General features: G+C 59.0%; 2 protein-coding genes across 5 annotated transcripts in view; one reads left to right on the top strand and one right to left on the bottom strand.

The window, feature by feature from the left end:
- The first annotated feature begins 2,042 nt into the window (after window positions 1–2,042).
- TESC (tescalcin) lies at window positions 2,043–8,341 on the top strand. 4 transcript variants are annotated; one of them, XM_042022992.1, is made up of 8 exons: window positions 2,045–2,175; window positions 5,651–5,720; window positions 6,695–6,775; window positions 7,079–7,140; window positions 7,226–7,287; window positions 7,357–7,464; window positions 7,891–7,938; window positions 8,093–8,341. In XM_042022992.1, the coding sequence occupies exons 1-8, from the start codon at window positions 2,118–2,120 to the stop codon at window positions 8,168–8,170; spliced, it is 567 nt and encodes a 188-aa protein (XP_041878926.1). In that variant the 5' UTR covers window positions 2,045–2,117; the 3' UTR covers window positions 8,171–8,341. The 4 variants fall into 4 exon arrangements, with proteins under 4 accessions (XP_041878936.1, XP_041878919.1, XP_041878926.1 ...); XM_042022981.1 differs by having other exon boundaries at window positions 2,046–2,175; window positions 7,001–7,140; XM_042023002.1 differs by lacking the exon at window positions 7,226–7,287 and having other exon boundaries at window positions 2,043–2,175.
- Window positions 8,342–13,070: 4,729 nt separating this feature from the next.
- Window positions 13,071–19,454, bottom strand: part of FBXW8 (F-box and WD repeat domain containing 8) — a 52,335-nt gene continuing 45,951 nt past the window's right edge. The window contains 3 exon segments of the mRNA XM_042022921.1: window positions 13,071–14,657; window positions 15,322–15,438; window positions 17,453–17,626. Of these exon segments, the coding sequence (XP_041878855.1) occupies window positions 14,513–14,657; window positions 15,322–15,438; window positions 17,453–17,626 (436 nt within the window). The 3' untranslated portion in view covers window positions 13,071–14,512.

The raw sequence follows: 19,454 nt of genomic DNA, 5'->3' as shown, positions 1-19,454 counted from the left end.
GCTGGAGCAGCCTCTTGGAATGCACAGGGGTTCCCACAGGCTGCACATCCACGGTCCAGCACGGTGGGGAACACCTCTGTGAGGTGCTGGGGTGACATTTGGGGTTTGCCTGTGCCCCCTCCCCTCCTGGCAGCACAGGCACAGTCAGCTTCTCCCCAAGAAGACAGCAGTGGATCCCAACAGTTCCGTGTGTCCGTGAGTAATGGGCGGATCCGTGGTGTCCGTGTTAAGGATGGTGCCGATGCCGTCCGTCGGGATTTGTCCTGTCCTGTCTGTGGAGCTCTCCCAGGAAGGGTTGTGTGGCTTTCTGGAGAAGGTGGAATTGCCTCCCTTCTCTCCCACCGAGTGCAGAGCCTGGCCAGGTTCCTCCTGTGCATCCCTTAGGAGCAGGGGGTGAATTCCCTGCAGTTAATGCCGTGCTCTCCCTTCCCTTTCTGTGTCACCGGCCACCTGTCCTGGGGACAGAACAGCCCCGGTGTTGTCACGTAAAAATCCGGAGGGTGAAGGAAAAAAATTCAAAATGGGGAAGAGGGGGCTGGGAAGGGGCAGGAAGTGAGGAGTGGTCACTGGATCGTAAGGAAAAGCCAGGGCTGGTTCCCAGCTTTGCCACTGGGTGTTGGCACTCAGGGATGTTCCAGGCAGTGCCATTCTCAGGTTTCCTCCGGCAGGGAGCGAGGCCCGGGAGCAGCAGCATACCTGGGAGCTTTGTCCACCCTCGGAGGCCGAGGTCTCGATGTGCTGCTGCTCCAGGCCAGGCTCAGGAGCTGCTCGTGCCCTCCAGCAGCACAGGGGCAGGGAGGGACAGCTCCTGGATCCTCCTGGGAAGCGCTTCCAATCCCTTCGGACCTATCCCGACACACAGGGACACACTGAGAGCGCCCTGAGCCAGCCAAGGGCAGGGGGTGAGGCCTCTGGGACAAACCACGGCAGTTTGTCTCCAACCTTTGCAGGGAAACCAGGACCCTCCAGGCCAGGCAGCCCTGCCAGGGGGCAGGGAGAGCTGGGATATGAGGGGAGGGGAGGGAAGAGCTGGAGAAGGGTCCCTGGGACCTCCTGGTCCCTTCCAGGCCACCTCCACCTGCACACAGCTGGCTCCAGGTACTGTCCTGACTCCTGGGCATCCCCCAGGGATATCCCGGCTCCAAGGGCCCTGCCCCACTCCCTGGGGGCTCTTCCCCCACGGAAGGGAACAGAGTGCTGCATGTCTAACCCCCCTCTTACCCTCCTCCTCCCGCTGGAAGTACCTGGGCTGGCCAAAATTCCACATTGGATGGAAAACTGCTGGCCCAGGAACGGAGGGTGAGGAGCCCTGAGCCCCAGGGCCCCCGACACTGACAGCTGAGGTTGCAAGATGGGGACATCCCTCCTTTCTCCGTTTTTATTTATAAACAGGTATTTTCCTGGACAGCTGGAGGCTGGAAATGATTTCATTCCTTTCCTGTTTGTATTTGGCTTTAAACAAATAAACAACACTGACTTGCTACCTACTGCCGCGGTGTGCTGTGCTGTTTGAGCTGCCTCCCAACCCTCTCCTTCCCTCCTGGAAGGGCTTTGCTCTTCCCCGCGCCCGTGGGAGGGTGACGTGTCCCTGCCAGTGCCAGTCTGGCAGGGAGGGCGATGGTGACAGAATCCCCCCCTCTGCACGGGGCTCTGCCAAAACTCCCTCCTGGGCAAGACCCTCCCCCCTCCCTTTGGGGGTCCTGGGTCTCCTCTGTGCATCCTCCTTTGTCTGTCCCCATCCAGGGTGGCACAGCCCGGGCAGTGCCAGGGCTGGGGCAGCCGCGGGGCTCAGGTGGGAGCCGCTGCAGGGGATCCACGGGGAGCCCCCGGCCCCCATTCCCGCGTTGGTATACAGGGGGCAGCTCCGTGCCCTTCTCCCAGGGACCGCCCCAGAGCCGCGAGCGGGGCACAGCCGGGCTCCAGGTGCCACCAGCCGCTCCGGGGCTGTCCCCGCTCCCAGCGGGTGCCACCCTCGGCGCTCCCGGCGCTGCCTCTGGGCGGGGGCGCGCAGGGACCCGGGGCCGCCGCGCCGCCGCCGCCTCCCCGCCGCGCCCGCCCTTAAAAGCGGCGGCGGCTCCGGTGCAGCGCCCGCGGCGCCGCTCCCGGCACGGCCCGGGATGGGCTCCGCGCACTCCGTGCCCGCCGAGATGCGGGAGCTGGCGGACAGGACGGGCTGTGAGTACCGGGGACCCGCGGGCACCTCGGCCGGGCGCTGCCGCTGCCGCCCCCCGCCTCACCCCGGCCCGGAGCCTCCGGCCGCGCTGCCGGAGGGAACGCGGGGTGTCCGGCCCCGCAGGGGACACGTCACCCGCGGGGGTGCAGGAGGTGTCACCCGGGGAGGGAGGGAGGGGGGTGTACAGGAAATGTCACCTGGGTGGGCGGGGGGCTGCAGGAGGTGGCGCTCGAGCAGGGAGGGGGATGCAGGACGTGTCGTGTCACCCGCGGGGAGGATGCAGGAGATGTCACTCGGGGAGGGTGCAAAGGTGTCACCTGGGGTGGAGGGAGAGCAGGATGTGACACCCGGGGGATGGCGCGGGGACAGGGGATGAGAGGAGAGGGTGTAGGAATGTCACCAGAGAGTCCCCGGCGCCACAATGCCACGAGCCGGGACGTCGAGCGGCCACACGTGCGAGCCCCGGCACGGCTCTGCCCACCCGCGCCACCGGGGCAGGGAATTGTCCCCGCACGGCTGCTCTGCCCCGGAGCCACCGGGCCGCGGCACCTCGGGGCTGTCCCGGGCCGCAACCGCAGGGGAAGGAGCAGGGACACGGCCCAGGGCTCCCCGCAGGGGTCGGGGCGTAGGGCGGGGTGGTCGTGTCCTTCCTGGGAAGCGTCACCGCTCCAGGACGTGGCGAGCTCCGGGCACGGAAATCGGGGAGCTCCCACCCGGATCCTCCGGCTCCGGCCGTGCTGAGCGGCTGCGATGGAGCGAGGGCTGAGGGGCCGCTCTGCCCACGGCCAAAGCGGGGGTCGAGAGGGTCCAGTGCTGCTGCTGCTCCTGGGGTCACATCTCCTTTCATCCCTTCTCCTCCTCCCCCAGGAAGGGCTGAGCCCCCCGCACCCCACTGAGCACCCCGGGCTGGACTCAGGAGCTTGGGGAGCCCGCGGGGTGCCAGCCTGGCAGCCCAGGGTGGGAGGAGGTTTTTGGGGTACCTCCTGGCCCAGGGACCCTGCAGCAGCCCCTCAGGCACAGGTGGCACCTGCCCCGGTGCCCCGTGAATCAGCCCCAGGAAGGGTTGGTGAGGGCAGCACCTAAAAATCTCATCGGAACCAGAGCAGAGAGGGCAGAGGGAGTCCCTGACTCCAAGCCACGACTGGGGTGCACGTCCTGTGCTCCCGGTGGGATTCACAGAGCTCCCACCGTGCTGTGGCTGCTACCAAACCCCCTGGGAATTCAGGGCATCTACAGCCCTGCTGCTGCGGTCCAACCTCGTGCGGGGCATTGCAGCCACCCTCGGTCCCCTGGGAGGAGCAGGGACAGGGCAGAGCCACCTGGACGTGCCCATGGCCCGTTCCTTTGCCTTGTCCCTCCTGGAGGGGCACCCTGAGGGGCTGCTCGGGGCACTGGGGCCGGTTCCCCTCCCTCCCTCCCTCTGTGTGCTCCATCCCAAAGCTGCAGCAGCGTCTGTCGGGGGTGAAGCAGCTCTTCCCGGGATGCTGCGGCCATTCCCTACACCCAGGCTGGTCCCACGGGGAGGGCTGAGCCCCCCAGTGCCCCTTTCCTGTGGGATGCCCTCTGCTCAAGCAGCACAAACCACACAAGGCTGGGAACAGCTGGCCCAGCTCCCTTTGGTTTAAATCCTGTTCTCCCCCCATTAGCGGAGACTGCCGGGCTTGGACACGGGCCTGCAGCATCAGGATGCTTCTCAGGGACACGAGCAGCCTCTGCTGCCCTTGAGCCAGCCCTTCTTCCAGCAAAGCTTTTGCCTTTTGTGCAGATTTTCCCTTTTTTCCTGGAAAGTAGCCGAGCGCTGCCACCTTTCACAGGACAGAGCGATCCTGGGAGACCTGAGAGGTAGACCTGGGATTAGGGAAAGAGGGAGGAAAAGCCTCAGCCAGCCTTGCAGGGCTGGCCCAACCACGAGCATCCAGCCACTGACCCCAGTTCTTGTTCCTCTTGGTGCCTGGGACATTTTTCTGAGACATCAAAGCTTTCTGGTGTGCACCCACATCCCAGATGCTGAAGGCTCGGTGGCCCAGCTGCTCCCATGGTGACGGCGATGTCGTCAAAGCAGGAAGTGAAAGGTCACTGCTCCATGGCCAAAACTGGAAAGCAAAGTCCGAGAAAAGTTCCCATGAGTGCAGCAGAGCAGCAGCCAGGAGAGATGAGGGGAGAAAACATCCAATGGATGAATCAGTGAGGCCTGGGCATCATCACCTGGGGGCCAGTGGGGTTAAGGGGGGTTAAAGAAAGGGGGTTTGAAGCCCGTCCTGCAAAGGTGCTGCCGGGGATCCGGGCAGGCCCAGGGCCCCAGGACCCGGCCCAGATGGGTTTCCAGGCTGTTATCAGAGGTCTGTGGAGGCTCAGCCTCGCTGATCAATACCGTTGCTATTTCCAGGCTGTGAAGCAGCAGTCAGGAATGCAAAGGACATTATTTAAACATCATAAAAGGCAGCTCGGGAGGCAGCGAAGCCCAGCTCCGACCCTGCTGTCTTGCAGCAATTAACCCTTTGCAACCCCTCAGCGATACTTTAATGTGGTTTTCTGTCTCTCCGTGATGCCAGGGGTGGCCGATTTCCAGCAGCCAGGGCAGCCCTGCCCCGTGCCCGGCCCCAGCCAGGGCTGCAGGAGCCTGTGGGTCCAGCTGGTACCCAGACAGATTCTCCCCCAGCTCCAAAGCACTTCTCTGGCTCCTGGGAATGGCCCCTGTCAATATTTGCACAAGAGTCAGGCCCTCGGGGGGTTAGAGCTCAGTTACAGCCCCTGGGGAACAGCTGGGGAAGATAAACTCACATGTGCCGGGGCTTAGGACAGCGAGGAGGTGCTGCTGAGCCTCAGGCTGGAACCCCAGTGCTCGTGGGGCTCAAAGGGAGCTGCTGGTCCCCCCTTCCAGCCCCTGCCCCGGGATGGGGTTAGTGCATCCCTGGGGCAGTGCCCACCGCGAGGCTTTGTGGCTCACCCCAAGCAGTGGCAGCAATTTCAAAGCCAGGCGTTGATTCTGGGGTGCTGCTGTGCCCCCTCCATGTCCTTCCCTCTTCTCTGGCCAGGGGCAGGTCCCTGCTGCCAGGATTGCTGATCCCAGAGCTATTCCCTGCAGCAGCCATGGCAGTGGATGTCCCGGGGCAGGTCAGGATGGTGCCAACCACCCCAAACAAAATGGCCAAGCCAGTTCCAAGGACTGACCCCAAGGATCCTGACCTGGGGACTGGGATCCCTCTGTGCCATTCCGTGCCATGCTGGGCCAGGGAATTTCCTGCAGACCAGGACAGGGGATAAAGCAGCCCTTGGCACCACCCTGCAGCCAGCACGGGGCACGCAGGGACACAGCCGGGCCTCGTGGGGCTGCATGGGGCCACCAGAGGGGAATGGGGTGGCACAGCTGTGCCCAGGACCCTGCCCCGCTGCTGGGGGTGTGGAGACAGGCACAGAGGGGTGTCCCGAGGGTCCCCTGGGGCTCAGCCCCTGTCACCTCTCTCCTTTGCCTGGCAGTCACCTCTGAACAGATTGAGCACCTGCACCGGCGCTTCAAGCAGCTGAGCCAGGACCAGCTGACGATCCGGTACGGCAACTCCAGCCCCACGGCAACTCCAGCCCCACTGCAACTCCAGCCCCACGGCAACTCCAGCCCCACTGCAACTCCAGCCCCACGGCAACTCCAGCCCCACGGCAACTCCAGCCCCACTGCAGTTCCAGCCCCACGGCAGCTTCAGCCCCACTGCAATTCCCGCCCCACTGCAGCTCCAGCCCCACTGCAACTCCAGCCCCACTGCAGCTCCAGCCCCACTGCAGCTCCAGCCCCACTGCCGGGGCTGCCCAGAGCATGTCCCCCCTTCCCTGGGCTCCCAAGGGTGCCAGTCCAGGGCTGTGATTCCGAGCGTCCTTCCCCGGCCGTGCTGAGGCAGCTCTGGCAGCGTGGCCTTGCAAATAATCCCAGGAAAACCACAAGGACGCAGCGGCCTCGGAGCTCTGGCAAACACCTCATCACCCCCCAGCTTTAAAACCAGTTTTGGGGAGGGAGCAAGCGGGACCTGCCGCTGCTCTGGTTCTCTCCGGGGTGGCTGCGCGGGGAATTGGGCACCTCGGGAGAGCTCCGAGCCCCCGCTGCTGCTCCCCCCCTGCCGGGGGTGATTTCTTGTCTCATTTGCTTTATACATCGTGGAGAGCAATGACCAGCACGGGCTCAGCACGAAGCCGAGGGGAGGCTGGACAGCAGGAGCTCCTTCCTGTGCCTTGCCGAGCCCTGTTTGAGGCCTTTAGCCCGGGAAAACCCTAAAAATCATGGCAGAGGGAGCCATGCAAAGGGCCCCGGCGTCATCCTAAGGGCTTCCCAAAGACCCGTTTTAGTGGGACAAAATCCCTGAGCACAGACTTGCTCCCAGTGTGAATGGCAGCAAAAAGGGGTTTTTATCCAAAACCTCTTTGTTTTTCCACGATTGCTTTGGAAGGAAGGGGTGGGGTCTCCCGGTGGCTGTCGGAGCCCCTCCCTCCTCCGCGGGTCCCTCACGCTCCGGGCTGTCTCTGTCCCTTTCGCAGCAAAGAGAACTTTGACAGCATTCCCGACCTGGAGTTCAACCCAATCAGAGGGAAAATCGTCCACGCCTTTTTTGACAAGCGGTGAGAACCCCCCAGCACCCGGGGAGGGATGATTTATCCTCTGGAAGCAGGATGGGGCTGGGCAGGGATCTTCTCCCCAAAGGCTGGGGTGGAACCGGGTGGAAAATCAGACATTTAAGCTGAGTCTTAGTGACAAACCAGTCCTAAAGCTTTGGGGGGGCATGTGATGGGCTTGGGAGTGGGTGGCTGGGGGATTCCCATCACCGTGGGCTCCGGCACCCCCAGGAACCTGCGGCAGGAGTCGGATGGGCTGGCGGATGAGATCAACTTCGAGGACTTCCTGACTATCATGTCCTACTTCAGACCCATCGAGATGAACATGGATGAGGAGCAGCTCGACCGCTTCCGGAAGGAGAAACTCAAATGTGAGGCTTTCCCAGGGCCTGGGGTTTGGGGCTGGGGTGGGAAGGGTCTGCCCTGACCCTGCCACGCTCCTCTCGTCCCTCCCAGTCCTGTTCCACATGTACGACTCGGACCACGACGGGAAGATCACGCTGCAGGAGTACAGAAATGTAACGTGTGGCCCCTCCTGCCCCGTCCCCCCCAATTCCCCGGCCTGGCGTTGACCCTCTGCCTTGCAGGTGGTGGAGGAGCTGCTGTCGGGGAACCCCCACCTGGAGAAGGAGTCAGCTCGGTCCATCGCCGATGGGGCCATGATGGAGGCAGCCAGCATCTGTGTGGGACAAATGGTGGGAGCCTGTGCTGGGAGCTGCTTCCCTGCTCTGCCAGGGCCCCACTGAGGGGCTGTGGGGGCATCAAGAATGGGGCTGGAAGAGGTCCCTGCTTCCCAGGGCACCTCCCCTGTCCCAGAGCTGCTTTGGCCAGGGATTGGTTTTCAGGCAGCAGCTTCCAGGGTGGTGTTTTCTCATGAGAAGAGCCCAAGGGGGATCAGCAAACAGTATCCCATAAACCCCATCCTTACTGCTCATGGAAAAGGCTGTTCCTTGCAGCCTTGGGGGTTTGGGGACCAATTCTGGGCTGGCCATGGGGTACAGGGCAGGGCCAGCACTGGGAACCCATGGGAGACCTGTCCCTCAGCCCCAGGGGACAGCCCTGGGCCACCCCTTCCCACATCACCCAGGGCAGCCTCAGTGTTTCCTCTCTCACCACGACAGGGCCCGGACCAGGTGTACGAGGGCATCACCTTCGAGGATTTCCTGAAGGTCGGTGATGTCTCCACTCATGTCCCTGGGAGGAGGGACCGGGGTGGGCACAGGGACCGGGATGGGCACAGGGACCAGGGTGGGCACAGGGAGCTGGGTGGGCACAGGGAGCTGGGCTTTGACCCTGGCGCCGCTCAGCCCCTTCCCCTGGCAGATGTGGCAGGGCATCGACATCGAGACCAAGATGCACGTGCGCTTCCTCAACATGGACACCATCGCTCACTGCTACTGAGGAGGGCAGGAGGAGGAGGATGAGGAGGAGGAGGAGGAAGAGGACCCAGCAGCAGCTCCATGTCCTGGCACCTGGCTCCCAGCTCCATGGCTCTGCCTGTGCTGGGGCTGCCCTTTGCTCTCTAGAAACATCAGAGGCTTTTATCTGTAATAAAAGATATTTCTCTTTTTAGTCCTCGCTGAGAAATACTCAGTCCATCCATCACTCCTTGGTGGAGTGTTTCCCTGAGCAGAAAGCCTCCACAAATCCTGGTTTCCCCACAAATCTGGATTTTTTAGCCTCTGCCACACGCTGCTCTGGGGAAGGAGCTGCCCAGCTTGGACTGATCGATCCCAGGCCGTGGGGACAGGCAGGGATGGGGATGCTGAGGGGCAGGAGGTGAAGGCAGCACGCTCAGCCCCTAAAAGGACAACCACATCCCACTCTGCATCCTACAGTGAAGGTGATGGCAGCGACACAAGGAATATTCCCAGTTTAATCCCAAACCAGCACCCCGGGCTGTGCCTGCCGGCCAGAGCCAGGCAGGAGGAGCCCGGAGCAGGCAGCAGGGACGCGGGGACGCGGGGACGTGGGCTCCTGGCAACCAGGTGGCTCCTGCCCCCACATGTTCCCGCTAGAACAAGGCACCGGAGACGAGGGGTTGTTTACTGGTATTAATAACTGGATGGCTCCAGGCGGGTTTCTGTCTCTAAGGCAGCCTGAGCTGGGGAGGGAGGGAGGGAGGGAGGGAGGGGGAGAAAAAAGGGCAATGGCTATTTTTAGAAAAGCAGGGAAGATTTATTTGTTTTATCAAAAAATAGCTTCCCCCGGTGACACGAACACGCGGTGGGAGCAGCCCCGCAGCGCAGCCGGCAGCGGGAGGGGCTGCAGGCAGCGATGGGTGCGGGGCCACCCGGCCCTGCTGTCACCCCCCCCCTCCATCCCTGCCTCAGGGCAACAGCGCTTTTTCCCTCTTTTCCACCTTATTGGGGGTCTCTGCTCGGGCACCCCCACACCGAGGGCGCAGTGAGGGCTCCCCTCCCAGGCTCTGTCCCCTCCGAAGCCCCCGGTGTCGGTTCGGAGCTGCTGGAGCTCGGTGCGGAGCAGCTCCCGGAGCCGCGGCAGCGGGACAAGGACCGCGCTTCCCTGCAGTGCAGCCCGGCCTGGAGGGACCCGCAGGGAACGGAGCTGGGAATGTCCCACAGGGCCGTGGGACGGCGCTGCCGCCGCCTGTGGGGTTGGTTCAGGGGCTGAGGCGCTGGCAAGGGGAGCTGGAGCTGGGCTGGGTGGGAGAGCCGGGGATTGGGAGGGGATGGAGCTCCCGGCTCTCCCAGAGGAGCCGTTCGGGCCCTGCAGGGCTCCTGGTGCTCCCCACGGCCCGCTCTGCGTTTGCAGGGCTCTGGGATCCCCTCCTGCTCTCCTCGGGCTCCTCTGGGCACCCTCGGGCATCCCCATCTCCCGGGCGCCACATCGGCATCGCCCGGGCAGGGGAACCTCCTCCTCCTCCTGCTCCTGAATCTCTCATCCTGCCCCTCCTCTGTGCCAGACCCTCCGTGCTCCCTCCCCACCCCATGCACACGAGGGCACAACATCCAGCTCCTCCCCAAATCCTCAGGTTTCCGCAGCCGAGCCAGGCTCCTTTCCCTGTTTTCCCACTGAAATTTCCACACAGACACTGCGGGACCATCCCACTCCCTAATCCAGCTGCAAGCTCCGTGCTCCCAGTCACAGCGCTGGGTGTCTGAAAGGTCCTTTTCTGGCCCTAGATCTCGCAGCTGGGGCTGCAAGGGTTGCCACAAGATCAGGGTCCCACTCCCCCTCCACACCCCAATTTCCTTGGAGGAATCATCCAAGAGGACCCACACCAGCAAGGGCTGGGTGTGCCCTGCAGTGCAGGGAAGGAGAGGGCAGGAGGAGTGAAGGGGATGGATGAGAGGATAATTATTATCCCTTGAGCTAATTAGCTGCTCCCTGGATATTCTGTTAAGTGGCAAGGAAAGTGTGGGAGTTTGGGAAGCAGAGGAAGGGCTCAACCCAAACTGGCTGCGGCGTTCTCTCTTTGCTTGTGTTGGGAATTCTCTGCGGGAAATGGGATGAGGGGAGAGCAGGAGGGAGAGGGGAGTTAAGGCTGATCCTCAGCCCAGCAAAGGAGCCCCAGGGCTGGCCAGGAGCATCACTCCCACGGCAGGCACCAACACGGTGTTGATGTTGCACACAGCAAAGCCCAGCGAGAGAAGGAGAATAATCCTGGAAATCACAGGAAAATCTGGCAGAGCCCCGGGAAACCTGGCAAGGGCGACACTTCTGCTGCAGCAAAATCCTGCAAAGTGTTCCATAAAGGATAATGGTTCTGCTGTGGGGCCAAGATGCCAAGCCCTGGGATGTGGTACAAAGCTCCGTGGCAGATCCCAGCAGTGGTCAGCAGAGGGTAATTGGAAAATTGAAGCTGCTTTATTGGAAAACTCCAGGGAGGCTGATCAAGGCTGAGCAGCATCGGAGAGAGCGGCGGCTCCTGGGATTGGAGAGGGGGACTGAGTGACCCCAGCACTGAAGAGGGACACTGAGTGACCCCAGGACTGCAGGGCAGGGCCTCGGGGCAGGTGGGCATTGGAACAGAGGGGACACAGCTTGACCCATCTCCCCACTGCTCCCCCTCATCCGTCAGCCACGCTGGAGCTTGGGGATGGCAGGAGAGACCAAACAAGGGGACACCTGCCCAGGAAGGGAGGGAAGAGCAGGAGAGCAGGAGGCAGCACAGACCCCACAGCCAGGGAACTGGGGCAGCCACTTGCAGCTGGTATTTCTAAGCTGAATTTTGGGGAGCTCCTCGTTCCTTTGAGGGCACTGTCCGAGGCAGTGACAGAGGAACCCCCCACCTGAAGCTCTTCCATGAAGAGGAATTTGGCCCTGAGGCTCGAGGTCCACATTTCTGGATAAAACTCTGCCAGTGGCACAAATCCTGACCCGGAACAGGCTCTTTCCCCCTGGTTTCTCTTGCATAATCCACCAGTACTTCATCTGCTTATGGGGTTTGCAGTCACTGCTGCCCCACCTTCCCCTCCGGCAGCAGGGACCGGTCCCAGAGGTACCTGAGGGGACAGGGAGGGGCTGGGAGGACACCAGCTCCATGTACCTGGAGGTTTTAGGACCATCCACAGAAGCTGGAAACGAGCAGGCAAATGCCACTGGAGGAAAAGAGGGGGCAGAGAGGACATGAACAAGTTCTTGCACCACTTCAGTGCCCCTGCGTTCGCCCTTCTGTGACAGCAGCTGGGACAGGGAGTGACAGAGGAGGGCAGGGCAGGAAAGCAGAGGCTCGGTGGGAAAGGCCACAAGGTGGGAGAGAAAGGGAGTTCAGAGTCCCTCTCTGTACAAAGAGCACCCCCTGCTCCTCCTCCCACCACTCCCCAGATCAGGAGAGGGATGGCAGCCCCCAAAACCCCGGAATTGCTCTTCCCTCATTGCTAAGGTGATTGAGGACACAAAACAGAGGCAAGAAGCACTTTGTGGGGCCTGTGCTGCTGGATTGACCCAGGGTCAGAGGAGGGGCACTGGGGATTTTCCAGCAGGGCTCTGCAGCTGTGTCCTTCCCACCAGGATGGCTGTGCCAGACGCCCCTGGAGCTGCTCCTGCGGCCACAGCTCCGGAGCCGGGCACGGCTGGGGGTGTGATACACACACAGCTCCCCTTTGATCCCACATTCTCTTTGGAGCAGGGATCCTTCTCTGGAGGACACAGACATCTCTTTGTAGCTGAGGATCGCTGCCACCAACAACAGACACCAGGAGTCTCGAGGCTTTTCATGCCGAACTCTGATGCCTTTGGATTCTTTAGCTGTCCCCGAGCACCTGGCCTGTCTGAGGGCCACCAGCCTGGCAGGTGGCACCAGCGTGAGCCCGACCTTCAGCCTGACCTCTGCCAGCTCAGTCCACACTGGTCCAATGTGTCCTGACTGCAGCTCCTCCACTCCAGCCCCTGAGCCCATCCAAGGCAAATTTGTCCCTTCTCAGTGCCCACCCCTGACCTGTGGGACACAACACTGGGCCCCTCCCGGCCACTGACCCGTACCAGTGGGCTGGGAAGCTCCAAGCGGCTTCTATCCCCAGTAAAGGTTGGATGGCGACCCCATTTCTGCTCTTGAAATGAAGGAAGAGGCTCCATTTCAGTGCCCCCTAACCCCAAATCTCAGCGGCCTCGCTGGTGGTTGCTCCACTCCAGCACAACACTAATGAGCAGCCAGGGAATTGGGACAACATCCCTTCCCAAAAACTCCCGACACTGGATACTCTCCAGCAGCCTGAGCGCCCTCATCTGCACGAGGAGTGCACACAACCCTCTGCCATGGTGCAACCTTCCTAAATTAACTCCACACCCAGGGAAAAGGCCCAAGGGACCACAGCCCTGGCAGAGCTGCATCCAGACTGTGAGCTGTGGGGACAGAGAGTTCCACCTCTGCTGGAGCTGGACTTGTACCCAGAAAGCAAACACCTGCTCATGCAGGTGCTGCAAATGCCCTTCCCAGCAGCTCCAGGACCTCCACATGAGCAGGAGCAGAGGGAGAAGGAGGAATGCGGAGGTTGACTCCGGGAAAAGGGGCTCACGTGGGCACCACACGAACTTATCTGTTCCTTGCAGCAGGGAGATGAAGGAGGAACAAAGCTGTTCCCAGATAATGAGGCGAGATAAGGAGAAGGGAGAACAATGACATGGGAGCTCTCCCGGCTCAGCACATGGCAGAAGTCACAGGGTTGGAGCAACCCCCAAAGTCATTTATGCTACAGAAACCATTATTTATTTGTCAGGTTTCGGCTGAACTCTTGTCCAAACTGTGTATCCGTGACACTTCCTGCTCTTCCAGGAATGGAGGGAGGGAGCTGGCTTCCCAGAAGGGCAGAGGAATAAAAAAAAAGAAGATCAAAGCTTTATGAGAGATCAAATTTATTGGTCAGACAGAATAGCTTTGCCCCTTGCACTTTTTGCATATCCTTCACATGGGAAAAGGTAACTTAAATACCTAAAATGTGAAATTTTGGCTTAGGGGTCATGGGAAAGGAAGGAAGAGCTGTGAAATGCAGCTGAGGGCTGCCTCAGTGACTGGACAGGGCTGAAGTGCCAGCCCAGCCCCTCTCCCGCAGGCCTGGGCACATTCCCACACCTCTCCCCAGTACTCGGCACTGATTCCACTAAGCCAGGAAAAAGGTGCCGAGTTAAAACTCAACCTCAACTTAAACAGAAGTGACACAGCTTTGCTTTGCACCAGTGAGTTTTACAAGGGCAAATCACAATAAAATCATTTTACATCAGTAAAAAGATCCATGCAGGACTGGAGCTCTTGTTCCCCAAACTGGTTTTACCTGTCAGTACTACCTGGGCTTAAGGCAAAGCCTCACCCCTCACTTCCACCTGAACAGCACCTCCTGCCCTTCACCTGCCGCTTCCCCACAGCTTTGGGGCTCAATACCCAGGCACGGCACTGCAGCCACGTCATCCCTGCTGTTCCATGATCAATTCCCAGCTTGGAAGCAAGGACAGCACTGGAAACCCTCCAGGTGCTGTGGAAGGACATGATCCAGCAAAGAACACACCTGACAACCTGAGCCAGCCCTTTGTCCCAGTGAACAGGGGGCAGTTTACCCGAAAAGGCTCAGGAACAAAATCCCACAGACAGAGGTACATATACAATTAGAAAACATTTAATCCAGGATTTTAAAGAATTAAAAAAATAATTTACTCTAAAATAATTTTGATGTGTGTGTGGCCTGCTGAGTTCCCAAGCATCCAGCCTGGCCTAGGGAACCTTCCCCTCCCTCTCTCCATCCCAATCCCTCTCCCAGCCACTGTAACCTTTTGTGCATGGTCCTGTCCTGTTCCCAGGCACATTCCAACGCACTCCAAGGAAAACAAAAATGAGCAGCTCATTACCAGGAAAGACATATCAAACATGTGGCTCAGCACCTGCTTTTCCCGAGTCCTTGGTGATTCTTTTCCCTCTTGGGGTAGGCCAGAACTCCTCAGAGAGCTCCCAGCCTCCCACCCCTCCAGTGTCCCACTCTGGCTTCCCGACCAAGACGGGACCTGCAGCATCTTTCCCACAAGCAGCAGGAATACTTTTGTTTACCCTGCAGTGCTCCCTTTCCCTCTTCAGCCTCTGCACTCCACCAGGCTGGACCCCTGGACATGTCCAGAGAACACCACATTCCAGAGGGATGCTCCAGGGCAGCCACGCTCTGTTTGGGTTCACATCCCCAGGCCTTTGGCAAATCCCAGCCCACTGGTGCAGCCAACACCAACTTTTGGGTGCTTGTCCCACATGGATTTTCCTTCACCCGTGGCCCTGACTGGCCCCAGAAGCCGAGGGGTCCCCTAGATGCTGTCGTAGGGCACCGCCAGGCCGATGTTGTAGTTGTAACCTGTCAGCTCGTCGTAGGAGGAGCGGCAGATGGGGAGGACGCTCTCCACAGCCAGCTGGTCCACGGAGAACTCGTAGCAATAAATGATCCCTCGGTACCTGCACGGAAAACAACCAGCACACACCATGTCACCTCAGTGGGAAAGCAAACAGAGGTGGAAATCACCATAAAAATCATCTGAACTGAAAAAGGCTGAAAAAACTGATAAAAACCCCCATCCCTTCTGCGGGAGGCTGAGCACTTTTAAGCAGGAAAACTCCCTCCTGTCTCCTCCCAGGGACCCAGCAAGGCTGGGAAGGGCTGGTGAATCATTCCCTCCAGCCCTGCAGAGACGTGACTGTCATCTGCTGAAACATCTCCAGGCTCTCCAGCACGGGGGAAGATAAATACACTGGTATTTGATAGTTCAATTAGCACTAACAGCCATTTGAGATGCAAATACCAAAACCTGCAGCTTAAATGCCAGCAGTTTTCCTTTAGGAGGAGACAGCATTACTAATATTTCGAGCATGGAGAGGGCTGCATTCCCTGCCTGGCTTCAGTGGACTTTATGTTCCCCTGCTGAGAAAAAAACCCCATTTTTTTTGTGCTCAAGCGAATCAAGAGCCAATTCATCGCTTGTTTTGTAAACCTTACCCTTCAACTTTTGTTCAGTTTTATTTTTTTGCTGCTATACCCCCTCTGTAAGTGCTCTGCGTGATGACTCAGGTGCTCAGGGCGCTATTTAAAAACAAAGCACATTGCTGAGGGCTGGGTCCTCACTTGCGGTGCACGCTGGGGTCGTCGTCAGTGATGCTGGAGCCTCGGGGGTTCTTCTCCTCGGGGATGTTGGCAGTGATCAGACTGTGGGAATTGAACCACACGTAGCGGACGGGATGCCTGGAAAACAACCCAGAGCACGGGGTGAGGGGCCACCTGCACCGGACTTCCAAAATCCGAGTGCTGGGAAAGGAACGGCTTTGGATTAAACACGGAGTGGTTGAAATCAGCGGCCTCCCTCCGGCCGGAGGCTGGGAACCTGCACCTCTGGCTCTTCCCGCCTGGAGCAGATCCCACATCTTCTATCCCCATCTAGTGGGCTCTTCCCAGAACACACGAGGAGGCCAGAAAATACGCTGGAAAGCTGGCAGGGAGGGATGGATGCGGGCTGCGCTGGCTGCTGGCTGCCCTAAGGACTGCAGCGCTCCCAGGAAGGGCAGGATGCTTCCCAAAACGAAGGGGAAGGACACCCCACACACCCATGCGCTGACGTGGCTCAGAAATGCACCCAAGGCACAAGCTAAGAACCACGGAGTGGGAAGGGACCCACAGGGACCACCCAGCCCAGCTCCCGGCCCTGCCCAGACACCCCAACAACCCCACCCTGGGCATCCCTGGCAGCGCTGTCCAAACGCTCCTGGAGCTCTGGCAGCCTCGGGGCCGTGCCCATTCCCTGGGGAGCCTGGGCAGTGCCCAGCAGCCTCTGGGGGAAGAACCTTTCCCTGCTCTCCAGCCTGAGCCTGCCCTGGCCCAGCTCCAGCTGCTCCCTGGGTGCTGTCCCTGCTCACAGAGCAGAGATCGGAGCTGCCCCTCGGGAGAAGTTCCAGCTCCCTGGGGAGGATCTGAGCTCAGTGTTCTCTGCTCCAGCTGAACAAGAGCCCTCAGCTGCCCCTTGTGTGGCCCCTCCAGACCCTTCCCCATCCTCGTGTCCCTCCTTTGGACACCGAGGTCAGGTCTTCATTCCTTTCCCTCTCAGTGGTGAGTACCTAACCCCAAACCCCAGAACAGCACTTTCTGTTCAAGCAGGAGTCACTTCTCTCCTCACATGAGGATGGCTCATCTCCGCACCCCAGATGTGTCTCCTGTCACCTCCCTCAGCTCCTGCTCCTGTTTTCCATCCCTGCCATGGGGATAACAGCACGTGCCTTATCTAGGAATGCCTTTCGATTGGAGTGATCCCTTCTGATTCCTCTCTAGATTAAGCAGTGTTTTCTACATGTTTAATCGAATGGCTTCGCTTTGAGCACACCCCCGAGCTCAGCCCTGCCCTGCCTGCCCCCTCCTGGAGCACCACTAATGAGCATGCCAAGGAGACAATCAATGGAATATTGTCCTTAATGCATCAGCCACATCACAGCAGCCTTTATCATTCCCAGGGTCAACACAGAAAGTGATACCTGCTATTAATCAATGACAACTCCAGCCTGAACTTCCCTGCCTGTAAATACCTCATCTAGCTCCTCTTTGGGGAAGATGCATTGAAAAAAAAAAAAGAAATCAGGATTTATCTGTTCATTTTATGGATATCACTCAGACTTACAAGGGGCTAAATCCTCGAGTCTTTATCCAGACAAAGTCCGGGAATTGTGCTTTGATCAGGAAATCTTCATTTAGCTGTACAAAGTGTCAGCTCCAGGATGCTGATCTCTGCTTGTACTTTCAGTGCTGTGCTCCTTGTGCTCAGTACAAACTGGTGTTTCAGTATTTAAATGAGTGTAAATGCTTCAATCCTCACCATTGAGGGAATGTGTGGATGAGGTGAACAGAAACGCAGGGATTGTGCTGGATGCGCTGGATGGAGACAGCCAGAACCAGTCGTTCTCAAAACAGCCAGTCCAGCACTTTAAAATCAAGGTCCAACAACTAAACTGAGGTTGGGGATGGGGCAGGGAGAAGTCACTGACTGAACTTCATGGAAAATCCAGGGGAAACAACTGAACACCGACTGAAACACTCAACTAATGAGCAGAAAGGCCATGACAGCTGAAGGGCCCCCACAGAAACACACAGCGCTCCAGGCGGGGAGGCACCCTGTCCCCAAACCACACAGAACTCCCAAAAAGTCTTCTCACTGCCACACTCCTGCCAGCCCTGATAACCCCCACGGCCCAGCTTCCCCCCCAGCCCGAGTTACCTGGCGTGCATCTCCCAGAGCTTGGTGCCCATGCGCTGGTCCCACACGCACACCAGGCCCTCCTCCCCTCCGCTGACGATCTTCCACTCGTCCATCTGCACCGCAGACACCCCCAGCTGGTGCGCGTACAGGGAGCACGCGGCCTCGCCGCGGCGCACGTCAAACACCCTCACCCTGAAGGGAAAAACAGGGATAAAACCAGCTCTGGACATGCAGCCTGTGGGTTCTGAGAGCACAAGGACTTGGGGGTTATGGAAATCCATCGGGGACAGCAGCGGTGCCACTGCTGCTCCAGGGCTGGAAGAGCAGTAGGGCCCATCCTTCTCACCACTGGATTTTCACCCTGACTTCTGTTACAGAGATCTTTTCCAGGCAGATTTCTCCCACCACACAGGAGCTCTCTGAGTCTTTACAGCTCCTAGGACCTAAAGAGGGCTCTGGGCTCTCAGCACAGGAAGGACCTGGAACTGCTGGAGGAGTCCAGAGGAGACCACAGAGCTGCTCCAAGGGCTGGAGCCCCTCTGCTCTGGAGCCAGGCTGGGAGAGCTGGGGGTGCTCACCTGGAGAGGAGAAGGCTCCAGGGAGAGCTCAGAGCCCCTTCCAGGGCCTAAAGGGGCTCCAGGAGAGCTGGAGAGGGACTGGGGACAAGGCATGGAGGGACAGGACCCAGGGAATGGCTTCCCAGTGCCAGAGGGCAGGGCTGGATGGGATATTGGGAAGGAATTGTTCCCTGGGAGGGTGGGCAGGCCCTGGCACAGGGTGCCCAGAGCAGCTGTGGCTGCCCCTGGATCCCTGGCAGTGTCCAAGGCCAGGCTGGACATTGGGGCTTGGAGCAGCCTGGGATAGTGGAAGGTGTCCCTGCCATGGCAGGGAGGGGGACTGGATGGGCTTTAAGGTCCCTCCCAAACCACTCCATGATTCTATGAGTCTACAATATGAAATAAAAGTGAAATTGGAAAAAGCTCCTCCCTCTGTGCCTCCCAAACCATCGGCAATGCCATGAGGCATAAAACACCTGTTTTGGGCACACTGTTAACACATCCCACTCCTGGTACAAACCCACATCCACTGTGGAGGAGGGGTGGTATTATCAGGATCAAGGAAAGGATGATTCTTGCCAAGATTCCAGAGGAGATTAAATGTGTGGCAATTCAAAAAAGACAGGGAATTACAAGTTTGACTTAATCACCAATACTAAAACAAAGCACCCAGCAACCAGGATCTGTTTTGACTTCAAAAATGCAACTGACTGTGGGCAGCTTTTAGGACATCTCATTTTCAGATATTATTGACCCCTCAGACAAAGCATTTTGAAAGAGAAATTAAGTGAACACTCAGCCAGAAGCAGAACTACAGAAAAAGAGTTTAGGATTCCAACCACTTCTACAAGGCCACAATACCAGTTAGAGCTAATGGTGTTAAGTTTTAAACCTGGCACATATCACAAGGGAGTGTGGGGTTTGATCCTTATTTATCACGACTGAGAGCTAAAGCAAAGCACATAAATGAATAAAAAATGCAGCAAGTGAAAACAGAAGGAAAGGGGAAACATTGAGCTCAGATTTGAGAAGAAGCCAGAGCAAGTTCCTCCCAGCTGATGGCTATCAGGAACAAACCCATCAGGTCCACATTAATTCCAGAAAAGGCCAAAACACACTTGTTCCAACACATTAACTGCACTTCGTTCCATACCCCTGCTACGATCCTAATGGTGCTGCAAATCCTTCCTTTCCCCTTCTCCAGCGCAGATTGCATCATATGATTTTACAAGTAACACATTTCAGGGGCTGAGAGAAAAGGCAGCAGAGCAGTCCAGAGCTCCAGCAGAGCAGCATCCATCTGACACAGAGGAAAACACGCTGGAGCAGGGCGAGGGACGCGCTCTGCGTGGAACGGCCCAGCCCAACAGCGGGAGCGGGGCAAGGATTCCTCGCTTCCCCCAGCTCCAGCACAGAGGAGCTCTGGCCACAGCCCGGGGCTGTGCTCTGGGTGTTTGGAAGGG

The sequence above is a fragment of the Corvus kubaryi genome, unplaced genomic scaffold (genome assembly GCF_017639235.1).
Source record: "Corvus kubaryi isolate FWS band 111438036 unplaced genomic scaffold, C.kubaryi_AGA036_p1.0 127, whole genome shotgun sequence".
Lineage (NCBI taxonomy): Eukaryota > Metazoa > Chordata > Aves > Passeriformes > Corvidae > Corvus > Corvus kubaryi.
The sequence above is the reverse complement of the archived record's forward strand: the minus strand, read 5'-3'. Positions and strand labels throughout refer to the sequence as shown.

Bases quoted from the DNA above. Each gene is read 5' to 3' on its own strand.
- TESC (XM_042022981.1), top strand. From the start codon at position 2,118: ATGGGCTCCGCGCACTCCGTGCCCGCCGAGATGCGGGAGCTGGCGGAC. The intron at 5,721-6,694 runs GTACGGCAACTC...TCCCTTTCGCAG, and splicing joins CAGGACCAGCTGACGATCCG to CAAAGAGAACTTTGACAGCA. The intron at 7,465-7,890 runs GTGGGAGCCTGT...TCACCACGACAG, and splicing joins GCATCTGTGTGGGACAAATG to GGCCCGGACCAGGTGTACGA.